At 43.7% G+C, this 20,002-nt stretch overlaps 1 protein-coding gene across 3 annotated transcripts in view; it reads right to left on the bottom strand.

Annotated features, from left to right (window-relative positions):
- Nucleotides 1–20,002, bottom strand: part of LOC115476928 (IgGFc-binding protein-like) — a 920,282-nt gene that overhangs the window by 464,285 nt on the left and 435,995 nt on the right. For all 3 annotated transcript variants that reach the window (XM_030213515.1, XM_030213514.1, XM_030213517.1), the window contains one exon: nucleotides 19,038–19,636. In XM_030213515.1, the coding sequence (XP_030069375.1) occupies nucleotides 19,038–19,636 (599 nt within the window). The remainder of the gene's footprint in view (nucleotides 1–19,037; nucleotides 19,637–20,002) is intronic.

Raw genomic sequence — 20,002 nt, 5'->3', positions numbered from 1 at the left:
TTCCTTGATTTTGTTAGTTTTCAAGCCTTAAGAACTGAATAGTAAAAAACTAATTCCTCTGGGAGGTGAATGATAAAAAAAAGAAAAGAAAAGGGAAACAATTCCTCTGAGAGGCAGACAGTAAAAGAAAATACCAAATAAAGACCCAGCCACCCAAGAAATCCAAAGTGGAATTAGATAGTTTTGAAGGAACTGAAAAAAGTTTCAGTAGGACAAGTGCTGTCTTCAAAGAGCCTTCTGCACTGCCTTTAATCAGAAGACGTTAAGCTTGTGAAGAAGCAGATTTGTGTAAGTTTATTTTACCAGAGAGAAAAGTGATCATTTTGGATGTTAACTGATCTGCATACAAGTGAACCTTTAGCTAAGACTGTATAAGTACATATATCAGAAGAAGTTATGCTTGTGAAGAAACAGATTTGTTTAAGTTAATTTTACCAGAGAGAAAAATGATCATTCTGGATGTTAACTGATCTGCATACAAGTGAACCTTTAGCTAAAAAGAGCATTGTTTGAAACTGTTTAAATGCAGTTATCAGAAAAGTTAAACTTATGAAAAAGCAGAGGATTTTATGGTAGCTTGAAACCAGTGCTTAAGAGACTGTTATAGAATTTTTCTGAATCTGTGAAGCATCAGAGAAAGAAGCACCTTGAGAGTTACTCTGCCCCTCCCCTCTGCCTACAACCATAGCCAAGAATTGCAACATTGTTTGGTCTCTGGGCATGAAAGGTGAGAAAGGTTAGTTGCTAAGAGGCAGATTAAGGGAGGTCCCTTACTGAGAGCTACTCTTCCCCCTCCCTTCCTCTGTTCATATCTTGCCATTGAATCCTGATCCACTTTTAATCTCAGCAGCCAGAGAGGCAGACTCTTTCTTTAAGTTAGTGGAACGAGAAAGAAGCAGCTGCAAGCAAGCAAGTCTCAGCATAGCTTTTTCACAGAGTAATCTCTATCCCTCTACCCTCCTCTCACACAAAAGCTGACTCCTCACCTAATACAGACTAATAAGCAAGTACAGGATGACAGATTTTAAGGCAACACAATCCGCACCAGATAAAGTGATCCCTGCCTCTGATACTCAGGAGCAGTTAGAGGGCAATGCAGCCATGGCAGATACCCTCCCCCTCCAGTTTCAACAAGGGGTTCAGAATAGAAGAACTCGCAAATTAACCAAGAAATTCCTGGAAATTTATGAAGCAAGACAGGAAAAGTATAGCCAGAATTTAAGCAAGCTCTGGGAAGAGGTGGAGAAAAATATGCTGAATGCTTCAAGGGCAGGGATAGACAAGGAAGCCTGTTTGTCATCAATTCAGATTAGCTATGCACATTATCAGCAGAAAACAGAAGAGTATTTGTCAGTTCTTAGGTGAGACAAATACAGAGCAGAGTCTTGTAGAAAAAGAACTCCAAGATGCCACAGATCAAAAGCATAAGGCAGAAGTGGCTGAGGCTGTAAAGAAGTCAGAGACTGTAATTGTAGATCCACAGGACAGTGTCTCCCTGTGTTCTTACTCGTCTAAGCATACGTCCAAAAGCTCAAGATCCTTCCGATCAGGGTCAACAATCCGCTCCAGCCAATCACCATCCAGTTCGGCAGCCCTGCAGGCACGGTCTATGGTGGAGATGGTCAAGGCTTGTTATTGCCACAGTGAGCAGGAAACTGCCCTGAAGCTACAAAGGGCTGAGGTAGAGGCTGAGGCAGCACGCGGAAAGGCTGAATTGGACATTGTGATAGAGGCAATCCAGCAAGACAAAGAAATTGCTGAACTTGAGGCAAAGGCTACTGTCCTTGAAGATGCTGTGGGACAGAATGATAGAAACAAGCAACTTAGCCACTTCTGAAGACCCTGTTCTAAAAATCAAAGCTTATGTGATGACACACGCCCCATCACTTTCCAGGGCATGGAAACAGGATGATTCAGAGGAGTCCTCTGATCCTGAGGAACCAAACCCAACCTCAGCAGTGAGAATGTCATCTATGGAAAGAAAACCAAAGGCACAGCACGCCATGGGACCCAACTCGCACTACACCAACTTAATATGCGCTCTGATGCAATACCACCCGTTCATGTCCTGAGAGCGACCAATGAAGTAGATGTTTCACTTCAACAACAGGCCTTAGTGCCACATAGTACCCGGAGGTGAGGAGAGTCTCAATCACCACCTCCCAGAGGAGTACCAGCTTTACACTCTTCATGCCAACCAGAAACAGCAGGGTGGTCATATTTTACATCTGTCCCAGAAGAGGTCAAGGCCAGTCAGCCCGCATTGGCAGCAACTGTTCAACCTGAAATCTCAACAAGAGACGAGCTAGTGAGGTATCTAGCATGCAAGGACCTGGGGGGCTCAGGGCTTATCCAGTTCAATGGCCGTCCTGAGCATTACCGGGCATGGAAATCAGACTTCAAAGACGCCATTGCGAACATGAGGCTTACTCCCAAGCAGGAGATGAATATGATGCTTCACTGGCTGGGAAAGGAAACAGCCATACGTGTAGAGGAGCTGAAGTATTCATAGTTGAAGGACTCTTCTAAAGGGTTAAAACAGATGTGGGAAAGACTCGAGGAGTACTACGGTAGTCCAGAAGCCATAGAAAATTCATTGTTCAACAGGTTGGATAGATTCCCAACGCTATCCGATAGAGACAACTACAAGCTGCAAGAGCTAGGTAACCTCCTTCATGAACTACAAGCAGTCAAGGCTGAGAATAGCTTTCCAAACCTCAGCCAGCTAGACACACCTTGAGGCACCAAGAGCATCTTAGGAAAGCTACCATATGACTTAAAGGAGAGATGGTCGGTAGTTGGCACACAATACAAGGAAGAGAATCAAGGGAAATATCCCCCTTTCAGTATCTTCACAAGGTTCATAAGAAACATAGCCAAGAGAAGGAATGATCCCTGGTTCATGGTTGAACGACCTGAATCGAGCCAAGTCCTGGAGGGGAAAACAGCTAAACCGTACAAGAAACCTATATCTGTACATAAGACAGGGGTGTCATCCTCAATATCTGCATCATCCGACCCTTCTTCCGTCACAGAGAACATAGAGGATCCCAATGAACAGTGCCCCATACACAGGACACTTCACCATCTCAGTAAGTGTCGAGGGTTCATAGGGAAGCCTTTGAGGGAGCGCAAAGTGTTGCTGAGAAGATTCAGATTTTGCTACAGGTGCTGTTCTTCCTCAAACCATCTGGCTAAAGATTGCCGAGTGCCTATCCTATGTACAAAGTGTGGTAGCGACCAACACGTCTCTGCTCTACACCCAGATGACGCAAAGCCGTATCCCAATTCCGAGGTGAATCATGGCGGGGAGACGGAAGAGGGAAGTACACCAATATTCCAAATCATTCCAAAATGCACAAAGGTGTGTGGAAAGAGCCACAATGAGAGATCCTGCACCAATATATGTTTGGCCAAGGTGTATCCTGAAGGGCGGCCTGAGAAGGCAGTCAAAATGTACGTCATCATAGATGAGCAGAGCAACTGGTCCCTTGCAAAGTCAGAGTTTTACGACCTGTTTGAAATTCAGCAAGGCTTCTCCTCATATACCATCAAAAGTTGTGCAGGAGTTGTACAAATGTCGGGGAGAGTAGCAAGCGGCTATGTAATAGAGGCAATAGATGGAAGTACCAAGTCACGATTGCCTACGATAATTGAATGTGACCAGATACCAGATGACAAGGATGAGATTCCTATACCAGAGGTGGCGTGGAATCACCCCCACCTACGGCCAATAGCCAACCAACTCACACCTTTGGATCCAGACGCTGAGATCTTACTCTTGCTGGGCTGAGACGCACCAGAACTCTTGGATATCCACGAATCTTGTAAGGGCTCATGGGGTACTCCCTATGCTCACCATCTAGACCTGGGTTGGACTATAGTAAGTGATGTCTGCCCCAATCAAAGAGAAGGGCGAATGTCAGAGTACTCTCTACCAATGTCTTAGAAGGCGGGTGCACGTCACTATTTGAGTCATGTGCCAATCACCTAACCACCAAAGAGACTCCTGCTTACAAAGAATAGAGTGTTGTCTCAGCACTGAATAAAACCAGCTCCGCAACAGGTTTAGAATACCTGGGAAGCTCAGTGTTCCAGACCACCAATGATGATGACAAACTTGCCTTCTCCATTGAGGATAAAGAGTTCCTGAGCATTATGGATAAAGAGTTCAAGAAAGATGAGTCAAATAGTTGGGTAGCACCCCTTCCATTCCGTAAGCCAAGGTCTCGACTCCCAAACAATAGAAGTCAAGCCCTTTCTCATCTTGCCTCGTTGCAGAAATCCTTGAGAAGAAAACCAGAGACGAAACAGCAGTTTATAACTTTCATGCAGAACATGTTCACCAATGGCCATGCAGAGCTGGCCCCACCATTGAAAAAAAATGAAGAGTGGTGATACCTACCTATCTTCGGAGTATACCACCCACAGAAGCCACAACAAATCAGAATTGTGTTTGACTCTAGCGCCCAGTTTCAAGGAAACTCACTGAACAATGTGCTTCCACTGGGCCAGGACTTAACCAACAATTTACTGGGGATTTTAATCCGCTTAGGAAAGAGCCCATTGCTGACATTCAACAATGTTCTACTGCTTCACTGTTCACGAAGACCACAGAAATTACTTGAGGTTCCTGTGTTCCACGATGAGACACCAACGGGAAGGTGATTGAATACAGAATGCGAGTTCAGTGTTCTTGGAAACAGCCCATCACCAGCAGTAGCCACTTATGGGCTTAGACGAACTGCACGAGAAGGAGAGAGAATATGTACAGATGCCAAACAGTTCATAGAAAGAGATTTCTATGTGGATGATGGGTTGAAATCTTTGCCCACTGAAACAGAAGCTATCGACCTGCTGAGAGAACGCAGATGATGTTAGCGGAAGCTAATTTGAGGCTTCACAAAATCACATCCAACAGCGCCAATGTAATGAGAGCGTTCTCTCCAGTAGACCATGCTACAAACTTGAAGAATCTAAACTTAGGAGTGGATATCCCCCCACTTCAATGCAGCCTTGGTATCAATTGGGATTTGAAAAGGGACACCTTCACCTTTCGGGTCTGCATGCAAGAGAAACCGTACGTCCGACGAGGCGTCTTGTCTACAGTGAACAGCCTGTAAGACGCACAAGGATTTTGTGGCACCAATCACTATCCAAGGGAGATCGTTGCTTCGTGAGCTCTCTTCAAGTTCCAAATGAATGGGATGCCCCATTGCCACAAGAAGAAAAACAAGTGTGGAATACATGGAGAAACTCTCTAAATCACTAGAAGAAATCCATATCCCACGTATATACGTCTCCATGTCCCTCACGAATGCATGCCACAAGGAGCTTTGCGTCTTATCAGATGCATCAGAGAAAGCTAATGCTGCAAGTAGCATGCTGTAAACCAAAGATGCCTACAACAGTGTACATATAGGATTCATCTTTGGCAAGCAAAGCTAGCCCCGTGGCCCAGTCAGACTGTGCCATGCCTGGAACTATGTGGAGCAGTCCTGGCAGTAGAAATAGGCAAACTGATTGTAAGCGAAATGGACATCCATTTAGATTCAGGTTAAGTTCTATACAGACAGCAAAGTCGTATTCGGTTACATATACAACCAGAGTAGAATATTCTATGTTTACTGTGAGCAACTGAGTAGAACACTATCCAGAAATCCACCATACCTGTCCAATGGCACTACGTGTCAACCGACCAGAACCCAGCAGATCATGCCACAAAAGCGTCTCAGCAAAGCACTTAACGCAAACTACTTGGTTAACCGGGACAAAATTTCTTATGCAACCATAAGTGACCCTTTAACTATTGCAACTCCTTTGAACTGGTGAACTCAGAAGACGATGTTGAAGTTCACTCCGTAGTGACGACCCTCACCACAAGTATCTCAACTAAAAATAACTTGGGGATGCACCGCTTTAAACCGATTTTTGCGGTGGGTGACACTGAGGAGAGCCATAGCCCACCTTATCTATATCATGCGTTCTTTCCAACAAAGACCTGATAGGAAATCGAGTAAGTGTCATCACTGGTACCTCTGCACCAAGCCTTTGTCAGCAGAAGAGTTCGTCCAAGCAGAAAAGGTGGTTCTGCATTGTGTGCAGCAAGAACGTTTGCTACAGAGCTCCAATGCCTCAGCAAAGGAAAGAACATTTTGAAAGGCTGCCCAATCTGGAAGCTAAACCCCTTCAAGGAATGAGGATGGTTTGTTAAGAGTAGGCGGCCGTCTTATCCATGCCAAGAAAATAGTGAAAAGAATCCTCTGATCATTCCAGGTCGACATCCTGTATCCGCCGTACTAGTGCACCATTACCATGAGCGAGTCAAGCACCAAGGTCGACACTTTACCAAAGGAACAATTAGGACCGCAGGAGTGTGGATCGTCGGGGTTTAAGCGTTGTATTACTGCAATTATCCACAGATGCGTCAAGTGCTGTAAACTGTGTGGCAAATACCAAGACCAAAGAATGGCAGACTTACCACCTGAAAGACTGAGCATTGACCCACCATTCACTTATGTGGGGCTAGACATCTTTGGGCCATGGTCAGTTATCTCAAGACGGACCAGAGGAGGAAGTGTGAACAGCAAACGGTGGGCCGTTATGTTCATGTGCATGAGCATACGTGCTGTCCACATCGAAGTTATAGAGTTAATGGACACATCAAGCTTCAAAAAATGCACTCAGAAGGTTCTTTTCAATCCGTGGTCCAGCCAAATAGATCCCCTCTGATTGTGGATCCAACTTCGTGAGTGCTTGCAAAGAACTCAAATAAACTCAGAGAAGATCAAATTCCTGACATCAAAAAATAACCTGAGCGATTGCCACTGTACATGGATATTCAACCCTCCCCATGCTTCACATATGGGGGAGTATGGGAGCGCATGATTGGGATTGCTCGTCACATCCTTGATTCTATGCTATCAGAGAGACAGGGATAACCGCCTCACCCATGAGGTTCTAACCACACTGCTGGCAGAAGTGTCCGTCATCATTAATGCAAGACTTTTGATCCCAGTGTCCTCTGATCCAAAATCGTCTTTGGTCCTGACTCCAGCCACACTCTTAACGCAAAAAACAAGTGTGCCTCCAAATCCGCCTGGAGACTTTGATGAGAAACGTTTATGCAGACGGCAATGAAGACAAGTTCAGAGCCTTGCCAACACCTTCTGGAACCACTGGAGATGAGAGTACCTCCCGACCCTACAGATCCATAACAAATGGCAGACCAGTAAGGCCAACATTCATGAAGGCGACATTGTCTTACTCAAGGACAACCAGACTCAACGCAATGATTGGCCCTTGGCATTAGTCATAAAAACTATTCCCAGTAAAGATGAAAACGTCAGCAATTTGAAGTCAGAACTGTCCAACAAGGAACAACAAAGAACTTCTGTAGACCCATCACTGAAGTTGTGCTTCTTGTACCGCATGAAGAAATGCAAGAACAAAGAGCCAACTTCATCCATGAATACAGAGACTAAAGACTCTCTCTCTCTCTCTTTTGTGTTTAGTGTTGTTGTTGTCGTCTGTCTCTCATTGCAGGTCCTGAGTAGTGAAGAAGATGACCCTACAGCTGACAGATAGCCTGAATACAGATAATGGACTTTGTATGTTATTAAGCTGTTAAATGTGATAATATTGATAGTGGTATCTACCGATACAGGCGGGGAGTGTTTTGTCCTTTGACAGCCTTGCCTCAGTTATAGTAGGTTCCTGAAATGTGTTTAATGCGTTACTACAGATCTTTCTATAAGTTAGAGGAGCAATGCAATTTATGTAATTTAGTTCACAGCTAGTGCAGACACACTTGTCTGTTTGTTTAAAAACTGTTATCATTGATGTAATGTTGCCTGAACTCTTCTCCTTCTCAGCCTAGCTTGACTGCCTTGCTACCTGATGGCTCTGTCTCATTGGTCTTTATGCTCTTGTTCTTTGGGCTTGGGAGCCCCCCTGCTTTTCCCCTTGTTCTAGCTTTGAAACTTTCTCCATCTCGTTTCTGTCAGTACTTGGCCTGATAAACTCCCTGAAGAGAACTTGGTTTTTACCTTGTAAAATATACCTTGTCAATAAGATATAGCATGTTCCAGGCATCCATTTCTGAGCTGTCTCTGCCTGTTCATCTGTTTTCCACTTCAGCAGAAGAATTGTTTTCCCTCAGACTTCTACCTCCAAGCATTGTTTCAGTCCAGAATAACGAAGTCTCTGTGCTATGAAGCACCCCTTCTGACTGTGAGTACATTGATGTGTTTATGCAATAAAGAAAATATCAGAAAAAGAAAGAGGCTTCAGGGTGTGCTGGTGTGCCAAGGTTTATGCTTCAGGATATTAAGATTTTGTTAGTTTTCAAGTCTTAAGAGAACTGAATAGTGGATGCTGTTCAAAAATACCATCCTGGAAGTCCAGGTCAGTTATATTCCATGTATTAAAAAAAGGAAGAAGGAAGGCAAATGACAGCCAGCATGGTTAAAAAGTAAGGTGAAGGAAGCTATTAGAGCTAAAAGAAAATCCTTCAGAAAATGGAAGAAGGATCCGACTGGAAATAATAAGAAATAGCATAATGAATAGAAAGTCAACTACAAAGCGCTGATAAGGAAGGCAAAGAGAGACTTTGAAAAAAAGATTGCATTGGAGGCAACAAAACATAGTAAAAACTTTTTTAGGTATATTAGAAGCAAGAAGTCGGCAAAAGAATCAGTTGGACCACTAGATGACTGAGGGGTAAAAGGGGCACTCAGGGAAGACAAAGCCATAGCGGAGAGATTAAATGATTTCTTTGCTTCGGTCGTCATGAAATTAGTAAAAGTACAGAGAAGGGCGACGAAATTATAAAGGTGATAGGACGACTTCCTTATGAGGAAAGGCTAAAGTGTCTAAGGCTCTTCAGCTTGGAGAAAAGATGGCTGAGGGGAGATATGATAGAGGTCTATAAAATAATGAATAATAAAATAATAACGGGTAGACATGAATTGCTTGTTTACTAGGACTAGGGGGCATGCAATGAAGCTACAAAGTAGTAAATTTAAAACTAATCAGAGAAAATATTTTGTCACTCAATGTGTAATTAAACTCTGGAATTCGTTGCCAGAGAATGTGGTAAAAGCAGTTAGCTTAGTGAGGTTTAAAAAAAGGTTTGGATGGCTACCTAAAAGTCTATAAGCCATTATTAGAATGGACTTGGGATAAGTCTACTTCTTATTTCTAGGATTTTGCCAGGTACTTGTAACCTGGATTGGCCACTGTTGGCAACAGGATGCTGGGTTTAATGGACTTTCGGTCTGTCCCACTATGGTAACACTTATGTTCTTAAACAGGCTACTAGCATAAATACATTGAAACATTTTGTGGTATTCTGCCTGTTTGTATGAGCTAACTCATGTATTACCAATTTAAAAAAATATTTTTCAGGGGCGGATCCAAGATGGCGAATTGTGAGCGTCAGGCTCTGTAATGCTACACTCTGTTTCCTGGAACTTTTAGTTTTTACTTACCGTATGGATAAGAAACGCAGGGGAGTGCAAAGGTGCTTTATTGAGTCTTTATCCCCAATCATTTCCAGCCCAATGCATTCATTCCTGCATTGGGCTGAGGCAGTAGCAGCCTCAGCGCTGGAGGGCTAACTTGGGGTGTCATTGGCAGAAGGAGGGTCAGTAATACCCTTGAAGCTGGAAGTTTCTTTGTCTCCGGAGCAACGGTTCCCCCGTTAATGTCGCAAGTGAACCATACCCCAGAGCTGAGTGCTTCAGACTCCGTAGAGGGTCTCCTGTGAAGCCCCATGTTGTTGGAACGGCAGGGCAGGAGATCAACACGGCAATGGGACTGCAGCAAGGAGTGGAGATGACTCGAACTCTGGAGGTGGATCAGGTCACAAGTAAGCCTTCAGTTCCTTTACCTGCAATGCCTGGGCTGTTCCTGTGGCTTCAATGTTGGTGAGACCTAAACATTTTATTCTTGAAACTTTGTGGGAAGGTATATTACATCTGGAGCAATCTTTCTCAGGTCAATTGGGAACTTGCAAAAATTAGAGCTAGTTTTTCAACAACAAGGCTCCGTGCAGGTGGATATAGTGGATGTAAAGAGGAGAATCTCAAATATAGAAAAATATGTTCACGATTGTCATCAGAAAGAAGTGGCAGTGGTTAAAAACATGACTGTAGTATATCAGAGATCAGATTTATTAATTTTTCATGTGTGCCCTCTATATCTGAATTGGTTATGTATATAAGAAAGTGTAGAATATTGTCACCACTTGTCTTCAACCTTCAGTGAAATACAGGTCAATTGGCTTGCAGCTGCCAGCTAGGCCTCAAAAAACATAAGACCATCTCTGACCCAAGACTTCACTGAATTAAGCAACAAAGAAATGTGACAGGCTGAAGGGTGAGTGAAACTTGGCATGGATGCAGGATTGCCACAGCTGAGGTAAAAATGCCAGCTGGGCAGTAGCATACCGAGAACCTGAGGTCAAAGATGTCTCGTAAGACATAGATTTACTGGTAGCCAGGTGCAAAAAGAGAGAACTATAATGGGGGCTGGTCGAAACTGGAAAGTTAAGAAGTCATTGTGGTCAAAACTGATGATTTCAAAATAGAATTAATGATGATAAGGTGAAATGACCATTAATGTGATTAGTAGAAAAAGGGTATAAAACTGGCAGCTGAAAAAGTGTTCAGGGGAGTTTCCAATATTAATGACACACATGAGAAACATATTTGGCTTGTATTTACAATGATCCTGTCCTATTGATTTCAGTGAGTATTATTAACTATCAATAAAAAGCTGATTTCTCATATCCACTGTATGTCTTCTGAATGTTGTTTGTAGAATTATTCAGAGTAAGTGCACTACTCTGGGGATTCAGGAGTCTAGATAGACGAGGACAAATATACAAAAGCAGCCTTGGGTGCTTTGTTCATTCCTGAACTGGACCACAGTCCAGGAAGGGACAAATACACCATAAATATTAGCATAAGTTTGTTATTACTGTTTTGAAGGTGCCTATTGAATCGGTTCCACCAGTTACTAGAGTGTACCATCTCCCACAGGTGCCTGAAGTGAGCAGGGGCAGACATTGCTCCTTCTCTTGAAGCTGATAGTTTGGACTTGACAGATTTTCTGCAAAGATCTGATTCAGACACTGTGGTTTCTACTTTGTTGGTCACCTGTGTGCTTGATCCTTAAATTGTTCTTTTCTGCAAATGATGCTACTTTTATGAACTCTAAAGTTCAACTTTTTTCAGATGTTTCCAAAGAAAATAGGAGGCATTAAGTTTTGTTGCTTAAACCTGCAGTTTTGAAGCTAGGAGTATTATTTTTTCTTTGTTACCCATGTAAATGTTTAGTTAAATTCCAGGGTGCACAGAATATTTTTTATAACCTCAACATCTGTCTGCTTTTGTGTCCTCAAAATCTCTCAAGTTGCAAGTAGCTACTTCCTCTGCTGAAATTGTTGCAACTAGTTTACCTTTAGTTTAGTTTAGTTTAGTTTAGGCAGCTAGTAAGCCCTATTTAGGATATTGTTTGTTGTGCTATTTATATATAATACTTTTCTTCATTTAATTGTCCTGTAATTCGTGAAATGGATTCCCTTTAAATTAAGGACTAGTGAAGACTGAAGTTATCGTTTTGAATGTTATAATAATTTTCTTATATATACTTAATGTATTTTAACTTCTTTTCTGTAGCAAGTTTTTATTTGCTTGTGATTTATTTGAAAACATTTTTTCAATAAATAAATGAAAAATAAAAAATATTTTTCAGAAGGGGCATGCTTGTGCAAGAGTGGGCATTCTCTCATTATCTAGCTGGCATGATATAATTAGTGATCACTAAATAAATAATGTAGAGTTAAATATGGGGCTGTATGCACTCCTGAATTAACTCTAAGCAGGTACCATGAACTAATGACAATATTAGTTTACAGCCTACCATAAAATATTTTTTAAAACTTTCCTAAAACTGCTGCATTAAGGGGTCTTTTACAAAGGCGTGGTAGCCTCTTTAGCGCATACTAATGATTAGTGCATGCTAGAGATTCCCATAGGAATATATGGCATCTCTAGTGTTTAGCACATGCTTATTTTTAGCGTGTGCTAAAAACGCTAGCATACCTTTGTAAAAGGCCCACTAAATCTGGGCTTATGCGCAGTAAAATCCCGCATGGCCATAAGTCCATATTCTAGTGTGGATTTGTAAAGGAGCGCCTAACTCTCAAGTGGTTGTTTATTATTGTAAGGCCACATATTCAAAAGAATTTAGGCAACTGGCAGCGGGTACTAATCATATAGTCCTTTTTATTTTAAATGTACCCCTGCACCTTTGAGATGGCTAATATTTAGTCATATAAATTGCTGTTTTACTAAGGCCAACCATTCTAATTTGGAATGGGCCAAAAACTTATACAGATAGTGGTGATATTCATCTGCTCGCATAAGTTATTTGAATAAATGCCACTGCACAAATAGCTGGTTTGGGGTGTAATTTTATGAAGGGTATTCCACATGTAAATCCTTTTTCATGCACAAAAAAAAGGGTTGTATTAAAATTGCACAGCTATATATGTGTATAGAAGCATCTGTAGTGATAAGACTGTTCACATAGGGACCCTTTTACTAAGGTGTGTAGCTGCCTATAGGCGTCCAACGTGCGTCAAATTGGAACTACCACCCAGTCCCATGCGGTAATTCCATTTTTGATGCATGCCCAAAACACATGGTAGAAAATATTTTCTGTTTTCTACTGCGTGGTGCTTACCTGGCAGTAATTGGCAGGTTACATGTCCTGGCTGCTTACCGACTGGTTAGTGTGTGAGACCTTACCACTAAGTCAATGGGTGGCGGTAAGGTCTCAGGCCAAGTAAGCTCTTTGAGCAGGGATTGTCCTTCTATGTTAAATTGACAGCGCTGCGTAACCCTAGTAACGCTTTAGAAATGTTAAGTAGTAATAGTAGTAGTAGTAAAATGGATGCATTCTGGTTTTAGTTTTGCCGCACATCCATTTTTGGCTACAAAAGAAATGCCCTTTTTCCAGGTGCGCTGAAAAATTGACCTGTGCACGACCAAAACACACGCCTACACCAGCGAAGCCACTTTTAGGCATGCCTTAGTAAAAGAGCCCCATAGTTTGTATAGAACAGGGGCAGACTTGCAATGTTCATGCATTTTTAAAAAATACGCATGCCCATGCACAGAGGACATGTACACATTACAACTGCCTTGGAGCAGTTATAAATTTCTGAATGGGAATATACACATTATCCCTAAAATTCTATAAATGGCAATTAAAGATGGGTGCAAATGCATGCCCAATTACAGAATAGGGTCAGTTATGTACATACAATTCTGGAAACCACACTTTCAAAGAGATATAAACAGGATGGAGGTGGTCCAGAGAACAGCTAATAAAATGGTCAGTGATCTTCATCATAAAGCGTATGAGGACAGACTTAAAGATCTCAATATGTATACTTTGGAAGAAAGGTGGGAGAGGGTAGATATGATAGGGATACATAAATACTTACACAGCATAAATTCGCAGGAGGCAAGTCTCTTTCAATTGAAAGGAAGCTCTGAAACGAGCGGGCATAAGATGAAGGTGAAAGGGGATGACGCAGAAGTAACCTTCTTCACAGAAGGGTGGTGACTTCATGGAACAGCCTCCCGGTGGAAGTGGTGGAGTTGAAAACAGTATCTGAATTCATGAGAGCTTGGGACAAGCACATAGGATTTCTAAGAGAGTGATAGGGAGAGCAGATGGCATGGATGGGCAGACTAGATAGGCCACATGGTTTTGCATACATTTTTCTGTTTCTATGTAATATAATTAGTTAATTGGCGCTACAAAATGATTTGTAGTAGTAGTAGTAGTAATTGGAGTGAAGTACCAATAATTACAGCATTGCATACGTCTAGTAGTGCTATAGAAATGATTAGTAGTAGTAGTAATTGCTCTTAACAAAAACTAATTGGCAATAATTAGCAGTTGTGCACATAACTGACTTACAGCCCTATTTTGTAAACTGAGTGCCTAACTTCTCGTGTGCAATTCCAAAGGAAGCATGGCCAAGGAAGTGGCATAGGTAGGTCGGGGTCTTGCCAGGATTTAGGTGCAGTTATAGAATAGTGTCATGTACACATCCAACTGCCATTAGTTAGGTGCCTTCTTATGCTAACCAGGAGAGCATACCTGCTACAAGTATTTTTTCAGGAAGTATTTTTTCATGGAGAGGGTGGTGGATGCTTGGAATGCCCTCCCGCGGGAGGTGGTGGAGATGAAAACGGTAACGGAATTCAAACATGCGTGGGATATGCATAAAGGAATCTGTGCAGTAGGAATGGATCCTCAGAAGCTTAGCCAAAATTGGGTGGCGGAGCAGGTGGAGGAAGAGAGGTTGGTAGTTGGGAGGCTAGGATAGTGGAGGGCAGACTTATACGGTCTGTGCCAGAGCCAGTGATGGGAGGCGGGACTGGTGGTTGGGAGGCGGGAAATACTGCTGGGCAGACTTGTACAGTCTGTGCCCTGAAAAAGGCAGGTACAAATCAAGGTAAGTTATACACATATGAGTTTATCTTGTTGGGCAGACTGGATGGACCATGCAGGTCTTTTTCTGCCGTCATCTACTATGTTACTATGTTACAATATCTATAATGAATCATCGAAGAGGAGCTCCCTCAGAAACTGTCACACCCATGTGGTAGTCTTATTCAGACCACTAATGTGTGAATTTTTGCACTTCATTCATAGAGTAGCTCTCTCGTGTGCTCTAATGTACAAAGGCATGTATAAGTGTATGCTAGTGCAAATAGTGCAAATCTTTAAAACTATGAATACAATTTGCCCTTATAAACCAAATGAGCCAGCCCAAAGATTCAATCATAACAACATATTCATAACAATGAAAAAATAAGTAAGAGTACTGTCAAAGCATAGGGCTCCAATGTTTGAGATGCCTTCAGACCATCTGGACCAAACTACTCTCCCCTTTCTTTAGGGTCTCGGATTAGATGTGCCCTTACTCAATTCTACTGCCAGCCTTGTTGGAAATCCACAGCGTGGTACTTATAAAGGCTCCCTTGGAGGCGGGGTGACTGCTAACCCGAGTCCCTGAAGAAAGTTTTTCTGAAACTCGTGGTGTCGGGCGAATTTCTCATCACAGATGAGAGTAGTTTGATCCAGATGGTCTGAAGGCATCTCAAGCATTGGAGCTCTGTGCATTGAGGTCTACAAAATCCTGAGTGGTGTAGAATTTTTCACTCGTTGCAAAAGTACAAAGACTAGGGGACACTCGAGGAAGTTACATGGAAATACTTTTAAAACAAATAGGAGGAAATATTTTTTCATTCAACTAATAGTTAAGCTCTGGAACTCTTTGCTGGAAGAGGTGGTAACAACAGTTAGCATATCTGAGTTTTAAAAAGGTTTGGACAAATTCCTGGAGGAAAAGTCCATAGTCTGCTATTGAGACAGACATGGGAAGCAATTGCTTGCCCTGAGATTTGTAGTATGGAGTTTTGTCGCAATTTGGGTTTCTGTCAGGTACTTGTGACCTGGCTCTGCCACTGTTTGGAAAACAGGATACTGGGCTAGATGGACCATTGCTCTGACCCAGTATGGCTACTCTTATGTTCTAGATAATTACACTCAACAAAGATATTTCTCAGCCAAGGTGACTATTGGAAAAACCAGGGAAATTAATGAGTTGATAGAACTCTTCCAGTTGCTTTCTGTTTTATTAAATCTTCTAATGATGTCTACATTTCAACTGTCCATTCCCTTGTCCTTATTAAGCAGCATCTAGCTTGCTGTCATGCTATAAATTATGTGTCCTGATTTTACTCACCCAAGTCACCAGATAAAATAATTACATTAAAAAGTGAAGAGTGATATTGTCTCTGTATTATAAACCTGATTCACTAAGAGGTCCTTTTACGAATCCTCATTAGGCACTCAGGCGTCCTATGGTAACTCAAACTGTGCGTGAGGAGGGAGCATCTCAGAGACAGAGCATGAGCATACCTGTGCTAACCAGTTAGCACATGGTATTGTAGATGCACTAACTGGTTAGTGCATGGAAACTGCAGGAGCCCTTATCCTATATAATAATTTGCACCTCCAACATTCTACATCTGGATGCCTGGGTTCATAACATCCATTCCCACTCATTGCCCCGCCCTCGCGTCAAAATGTAATGATGTCAGAGGGCAGAACAATGAGGGAGAAGGGAATGCTGGAGGCAAGATGATGTCAGGAGGAGAGAATCGCGGGACATCGAGGGGAAGGAGGGAGGAAGGGAAGGGGAGGGCAGGGCAGAGGAGAATTGATGGACATGGATGGGATGGGAGGACAGTCATAGGCGCCCCGTATAAGAGGTTTGGGGAGGCTAAGCCTTCCCAGCTCAACCGTGACCTTCCCCTGGCTGCTGCCCCCCCCTCCCCAAACGCAGGGCTGCCTGGCGTAGCAGCGCTGCAGCCAGGCAGCTCTCGGACGGTCCCTCTGCTCCTTCCCACCCTCAGCTCCCTGATCGACAGCCCTCCTCTCCATTCCTCCCCCCTTGCGTGTGTTTAACCCTTTTACTTTCAGGCGCAGCGACGGCAGTGAAGAGGACAACACAGCAGGTTCACCTCCAGCTTCTCCCTTCCCTCACACAGTGTCCCACCTTCTGTGATGATGCATTTCCTGTTTCCGCGAGGGCGGGACACTGTGTGAGGGAACGGAGAAGCTGTGTTGTCCTCTTCACTGCCGTCGCTGCGCCTGAAAGTAAAAGGGTTAAACGCATTGGGGGGGGGGGGAGGAACAGAGAGGAGGGCTGTCAGGGAGCTGAGGGAGGGCAGGGAGAATTGCTTGACATGGATGGGAGGGCAGGGGGAGAGAAGAGATGGCTGGAATTGGAGAGGAGGGCAGGGGGAGAAGAGATCGCTGGACAGGAGAGGAGGGGAGGGCAGGAGGAGAGAAGAGATCGCTGGACAGGAGGGGAGGGCAGGGGAGAGAGGAGAATTGCTGGACATGGATGGATGGAAGGCAGGGAAGAGAGGAGAATTGCTGTACATGGATAGATGGAGGGGGCAGGGCCAGGGAGAGAGCAAATTTGCTGGATATTGTGATAAACACAGTGACCATCTTACCCTGAGGAGACCGCCAAGGGCGCTCTCCACCTGAAAACCTGAGATATGCTGATCCTGGTCTCTAGAGGGAACCAAAGGGGATATACCAGTGTAGTGACCTGAAAGAACAGCTAGGGGGTGTTCATGGTATAGGACCTGTCCTTCCCTGAAGAGACCACCAGGGGGAGCTCTCAGAGTGGAAGCTGGAAAATTGGAGAGAGTTCTGGGTCTGGACTTTTCTGGAAGTGGCGGGGGGGGGGGGGGGGGGGGGGGAAGAGGCCTATAGAGATGGGGTGGATTATTGGCCACCCTATATAAAGCACCCTCTAACCCAAGGAGAGAGAAAATGGGATGAGAGAAGAGCCTGGAAAGCCTGCTGAAGAAGGAGTACCAGCCAGATGGAAGAAAGACCAGGTTATTGATGGACTTGGGAACCAGGCTACATTGTTGAGGGACTTGTGGATTGTTTAAAATGAACTAACAGCCATGGGGTGGAGGATAGGACTGTAAGGTCAATGAGAGTGAAGAGTGTCCTATCCAGGGGTGGAGGCTGTTAGACACTGAGACACAGGTTCCCCACAGTAGATGGGCTCAGTGAGAGAACTTGTGCTAGATAACGGCTGGAAAGAAGTGAGTTCCACAAGACTGAAGTATAGTCTAATAAACTGAATTTGCATTTTGATGAGTGTCTCATTTGCATATATGTGAAGGCTGGAGAATCCTAGCTGAAGTTCCAGGAGAGTGTGAGGGGTCACGGCCCGTGGATCAGAGGGGTGACCGGGCCATACTGGACTGGACAGGGGAGGATTTCCAGCCGAAAGAAGGCATGCCCGAGCAGTCACCCTAAGTAAGGCAGGAGCCCCCGATATAGAGGTGGGTGCTTGCAAGGGACTGGAAAAAACCAAATAGAGGCCTGCTCAGGAGCCTGGGGCCAGTGAGGCCAGGTAGAGAGCAGGAAGGGCATGTGTCTTTACAGATTGTCCTAAAGCCAAGTGGCAGAGAGCCTCAAGAGGGCTTAGTTCAAGAAAACCCTGAAAAGGTAAAGATAAAGGCAACCCCTTTGTTTTGAACTGTTTGCTGGAATTACCAGGGATCTACCACACATTGTTTTGAACTGGTTTGGTTGGAACTGCCTGTGGCTGAGCAGTTTGCCTGGTCAAGTACAATACATAGCTTGGCTTGGGAGCCAAGGAAACTCCGAGGAGACTGGCAAATGAGACCCCGGCCAGCACAGGGCTGCATTTCAGAATCACCCAGTGGCTGGGAGCTTTACAATATGGATGTATGAAGGAGACGACAGGGGAGAATAGAGAGTTGCTGGAGATGGATGGAGGGGAGGGAAGTCAGGAAGGAGATGCACATGGATGGAGGGGAGGGAAGAGAGGAGAAATGTTGGACATGGATTGAGGGGAGGGAAGAGAGGAGACATGCTGGACATGGATGGAGTCTGCGTAGTCTTTATCTTTTAAAAAAATACTATAAATAAAAATCACAAAAAAATAAAGATTAAAACAAAAAAAAACATAGCTAAAACAATCCGTATCTCATACCCCTGGAGCATATTACTCATTATACACCCTTCCCAATTATTACTTATCATGACAGAACATTTCTCCTAACGATTCCCTTAAAAACTTACTCGCCATTACATGATAACCTTGCTAGTGCCCGTTTCATTTGTGTAAGAAACAGGCCTTTTTTACTAGTAGCTTAAAATAGGTGGTGAAATGCTCACGTGGTAATTTTTAAAAATGGCTGTTTGCTAATATCAACAATAGTGCATGGCTGTTAGTACAAAAAAAAAGGTCATTTTACACCAGCGGTAAAAATGACCTTAGCATATGGGAAAGACTCATGTAAAAGCATGGTGGATATCTGATGCCTTAGTGAATCAAGTGCTGTATCTCCTTCATTTGTGCCTCCAAATCTCACACATACCTGGATTTGGCCAGGGTAGTGCTTGCTGATGGTAACTGCTTGATTGTAGATCGCAAATGTCACCACTTTGGTGAAAGTAACTACTCTGTTGATTCGGTGGTCATTCTGAACCGTGACACTGAATGGTGTGAGACTTGGATCCTGGGAATTAGTACCAGCAAACAGATAGATACAACCACCCCGAAAATCGTATTTGAGCCCATCAAAGTTTGTGTAGTGGGAATCGCCAGAAGCGATGCAGGTAGAGTAGCTGGTTGGATGGCAGCCCCGGACCCCATTCACCACAGCACATCTCTCAGTGGTTTTGCAGCTGGCACTCTCACAAACCACCATGCCCATATTTGGATCACATTTGCAGTGGACATGGCAATTAGCATCAGACCAGAATTCCTCGTTGGGTAGATAGTAAACACCATGGTAGGTGCAGCCACAGTTTTCCTCAGAGACACATTGGCTACCACTGATGATGTATCCATCATCGCACTGGCAGGTTTCCACACAGGGCAGTTTGCATTTCCTGGGGGCTGTTCTGTCTGAGCAGGTGGCAGGGCATGCATTTCCACAGGACTCATAGTGACTGTTCTCAGGACAAGGCAGTGCTGAAAAGCAAATACAGAACAGCTCAAACCATCTGCTCATTGCTGCATTAGAGGACAGTTTTGAAATGCAGAACTTTATGCACAGAAATGAGACTTTAAAAAATTACCCATGTAAATGTATGTACATATTGGGTTAGTCATTCTCAGAGCTGAATTGGGGTGGACAATGCATACTTCTGGATGTCCCAAAGTACAGGGCATTTTTTTACTTATGGGTGTTATGCCCTTAAAATGCTGTTAAAGCATGAAACCAGGCTATGACAAAACCACATTAAAGCATTTTGTGGTGTTCTGCCTGTTTGCGTGCACTAACCCACATATTACTAATTTTCTAAATGTATTTTTGTGAGGGGCTGTGCTGTGGTA

This window comes from Microcaecilia unicolor, chromosome 8, assembly GCF_901765095.1.
Source record: "Microcaecilia unicolor chromosome 8, aMicUni1.1, whole genome shotgun sequence".
Taxonomy (NCBI): Eukaryota; Metazoa; Chordata; class Amphibia; order Gymnophiona; family Siphonopidae; genus Microcaecilia; species Microcaecilia unicolor.
The sequence above is the reverse complement of the archived record's forward strand: the minus strand, read 5'-3'. Positions and strand labels throughout refer to the sequence as shown.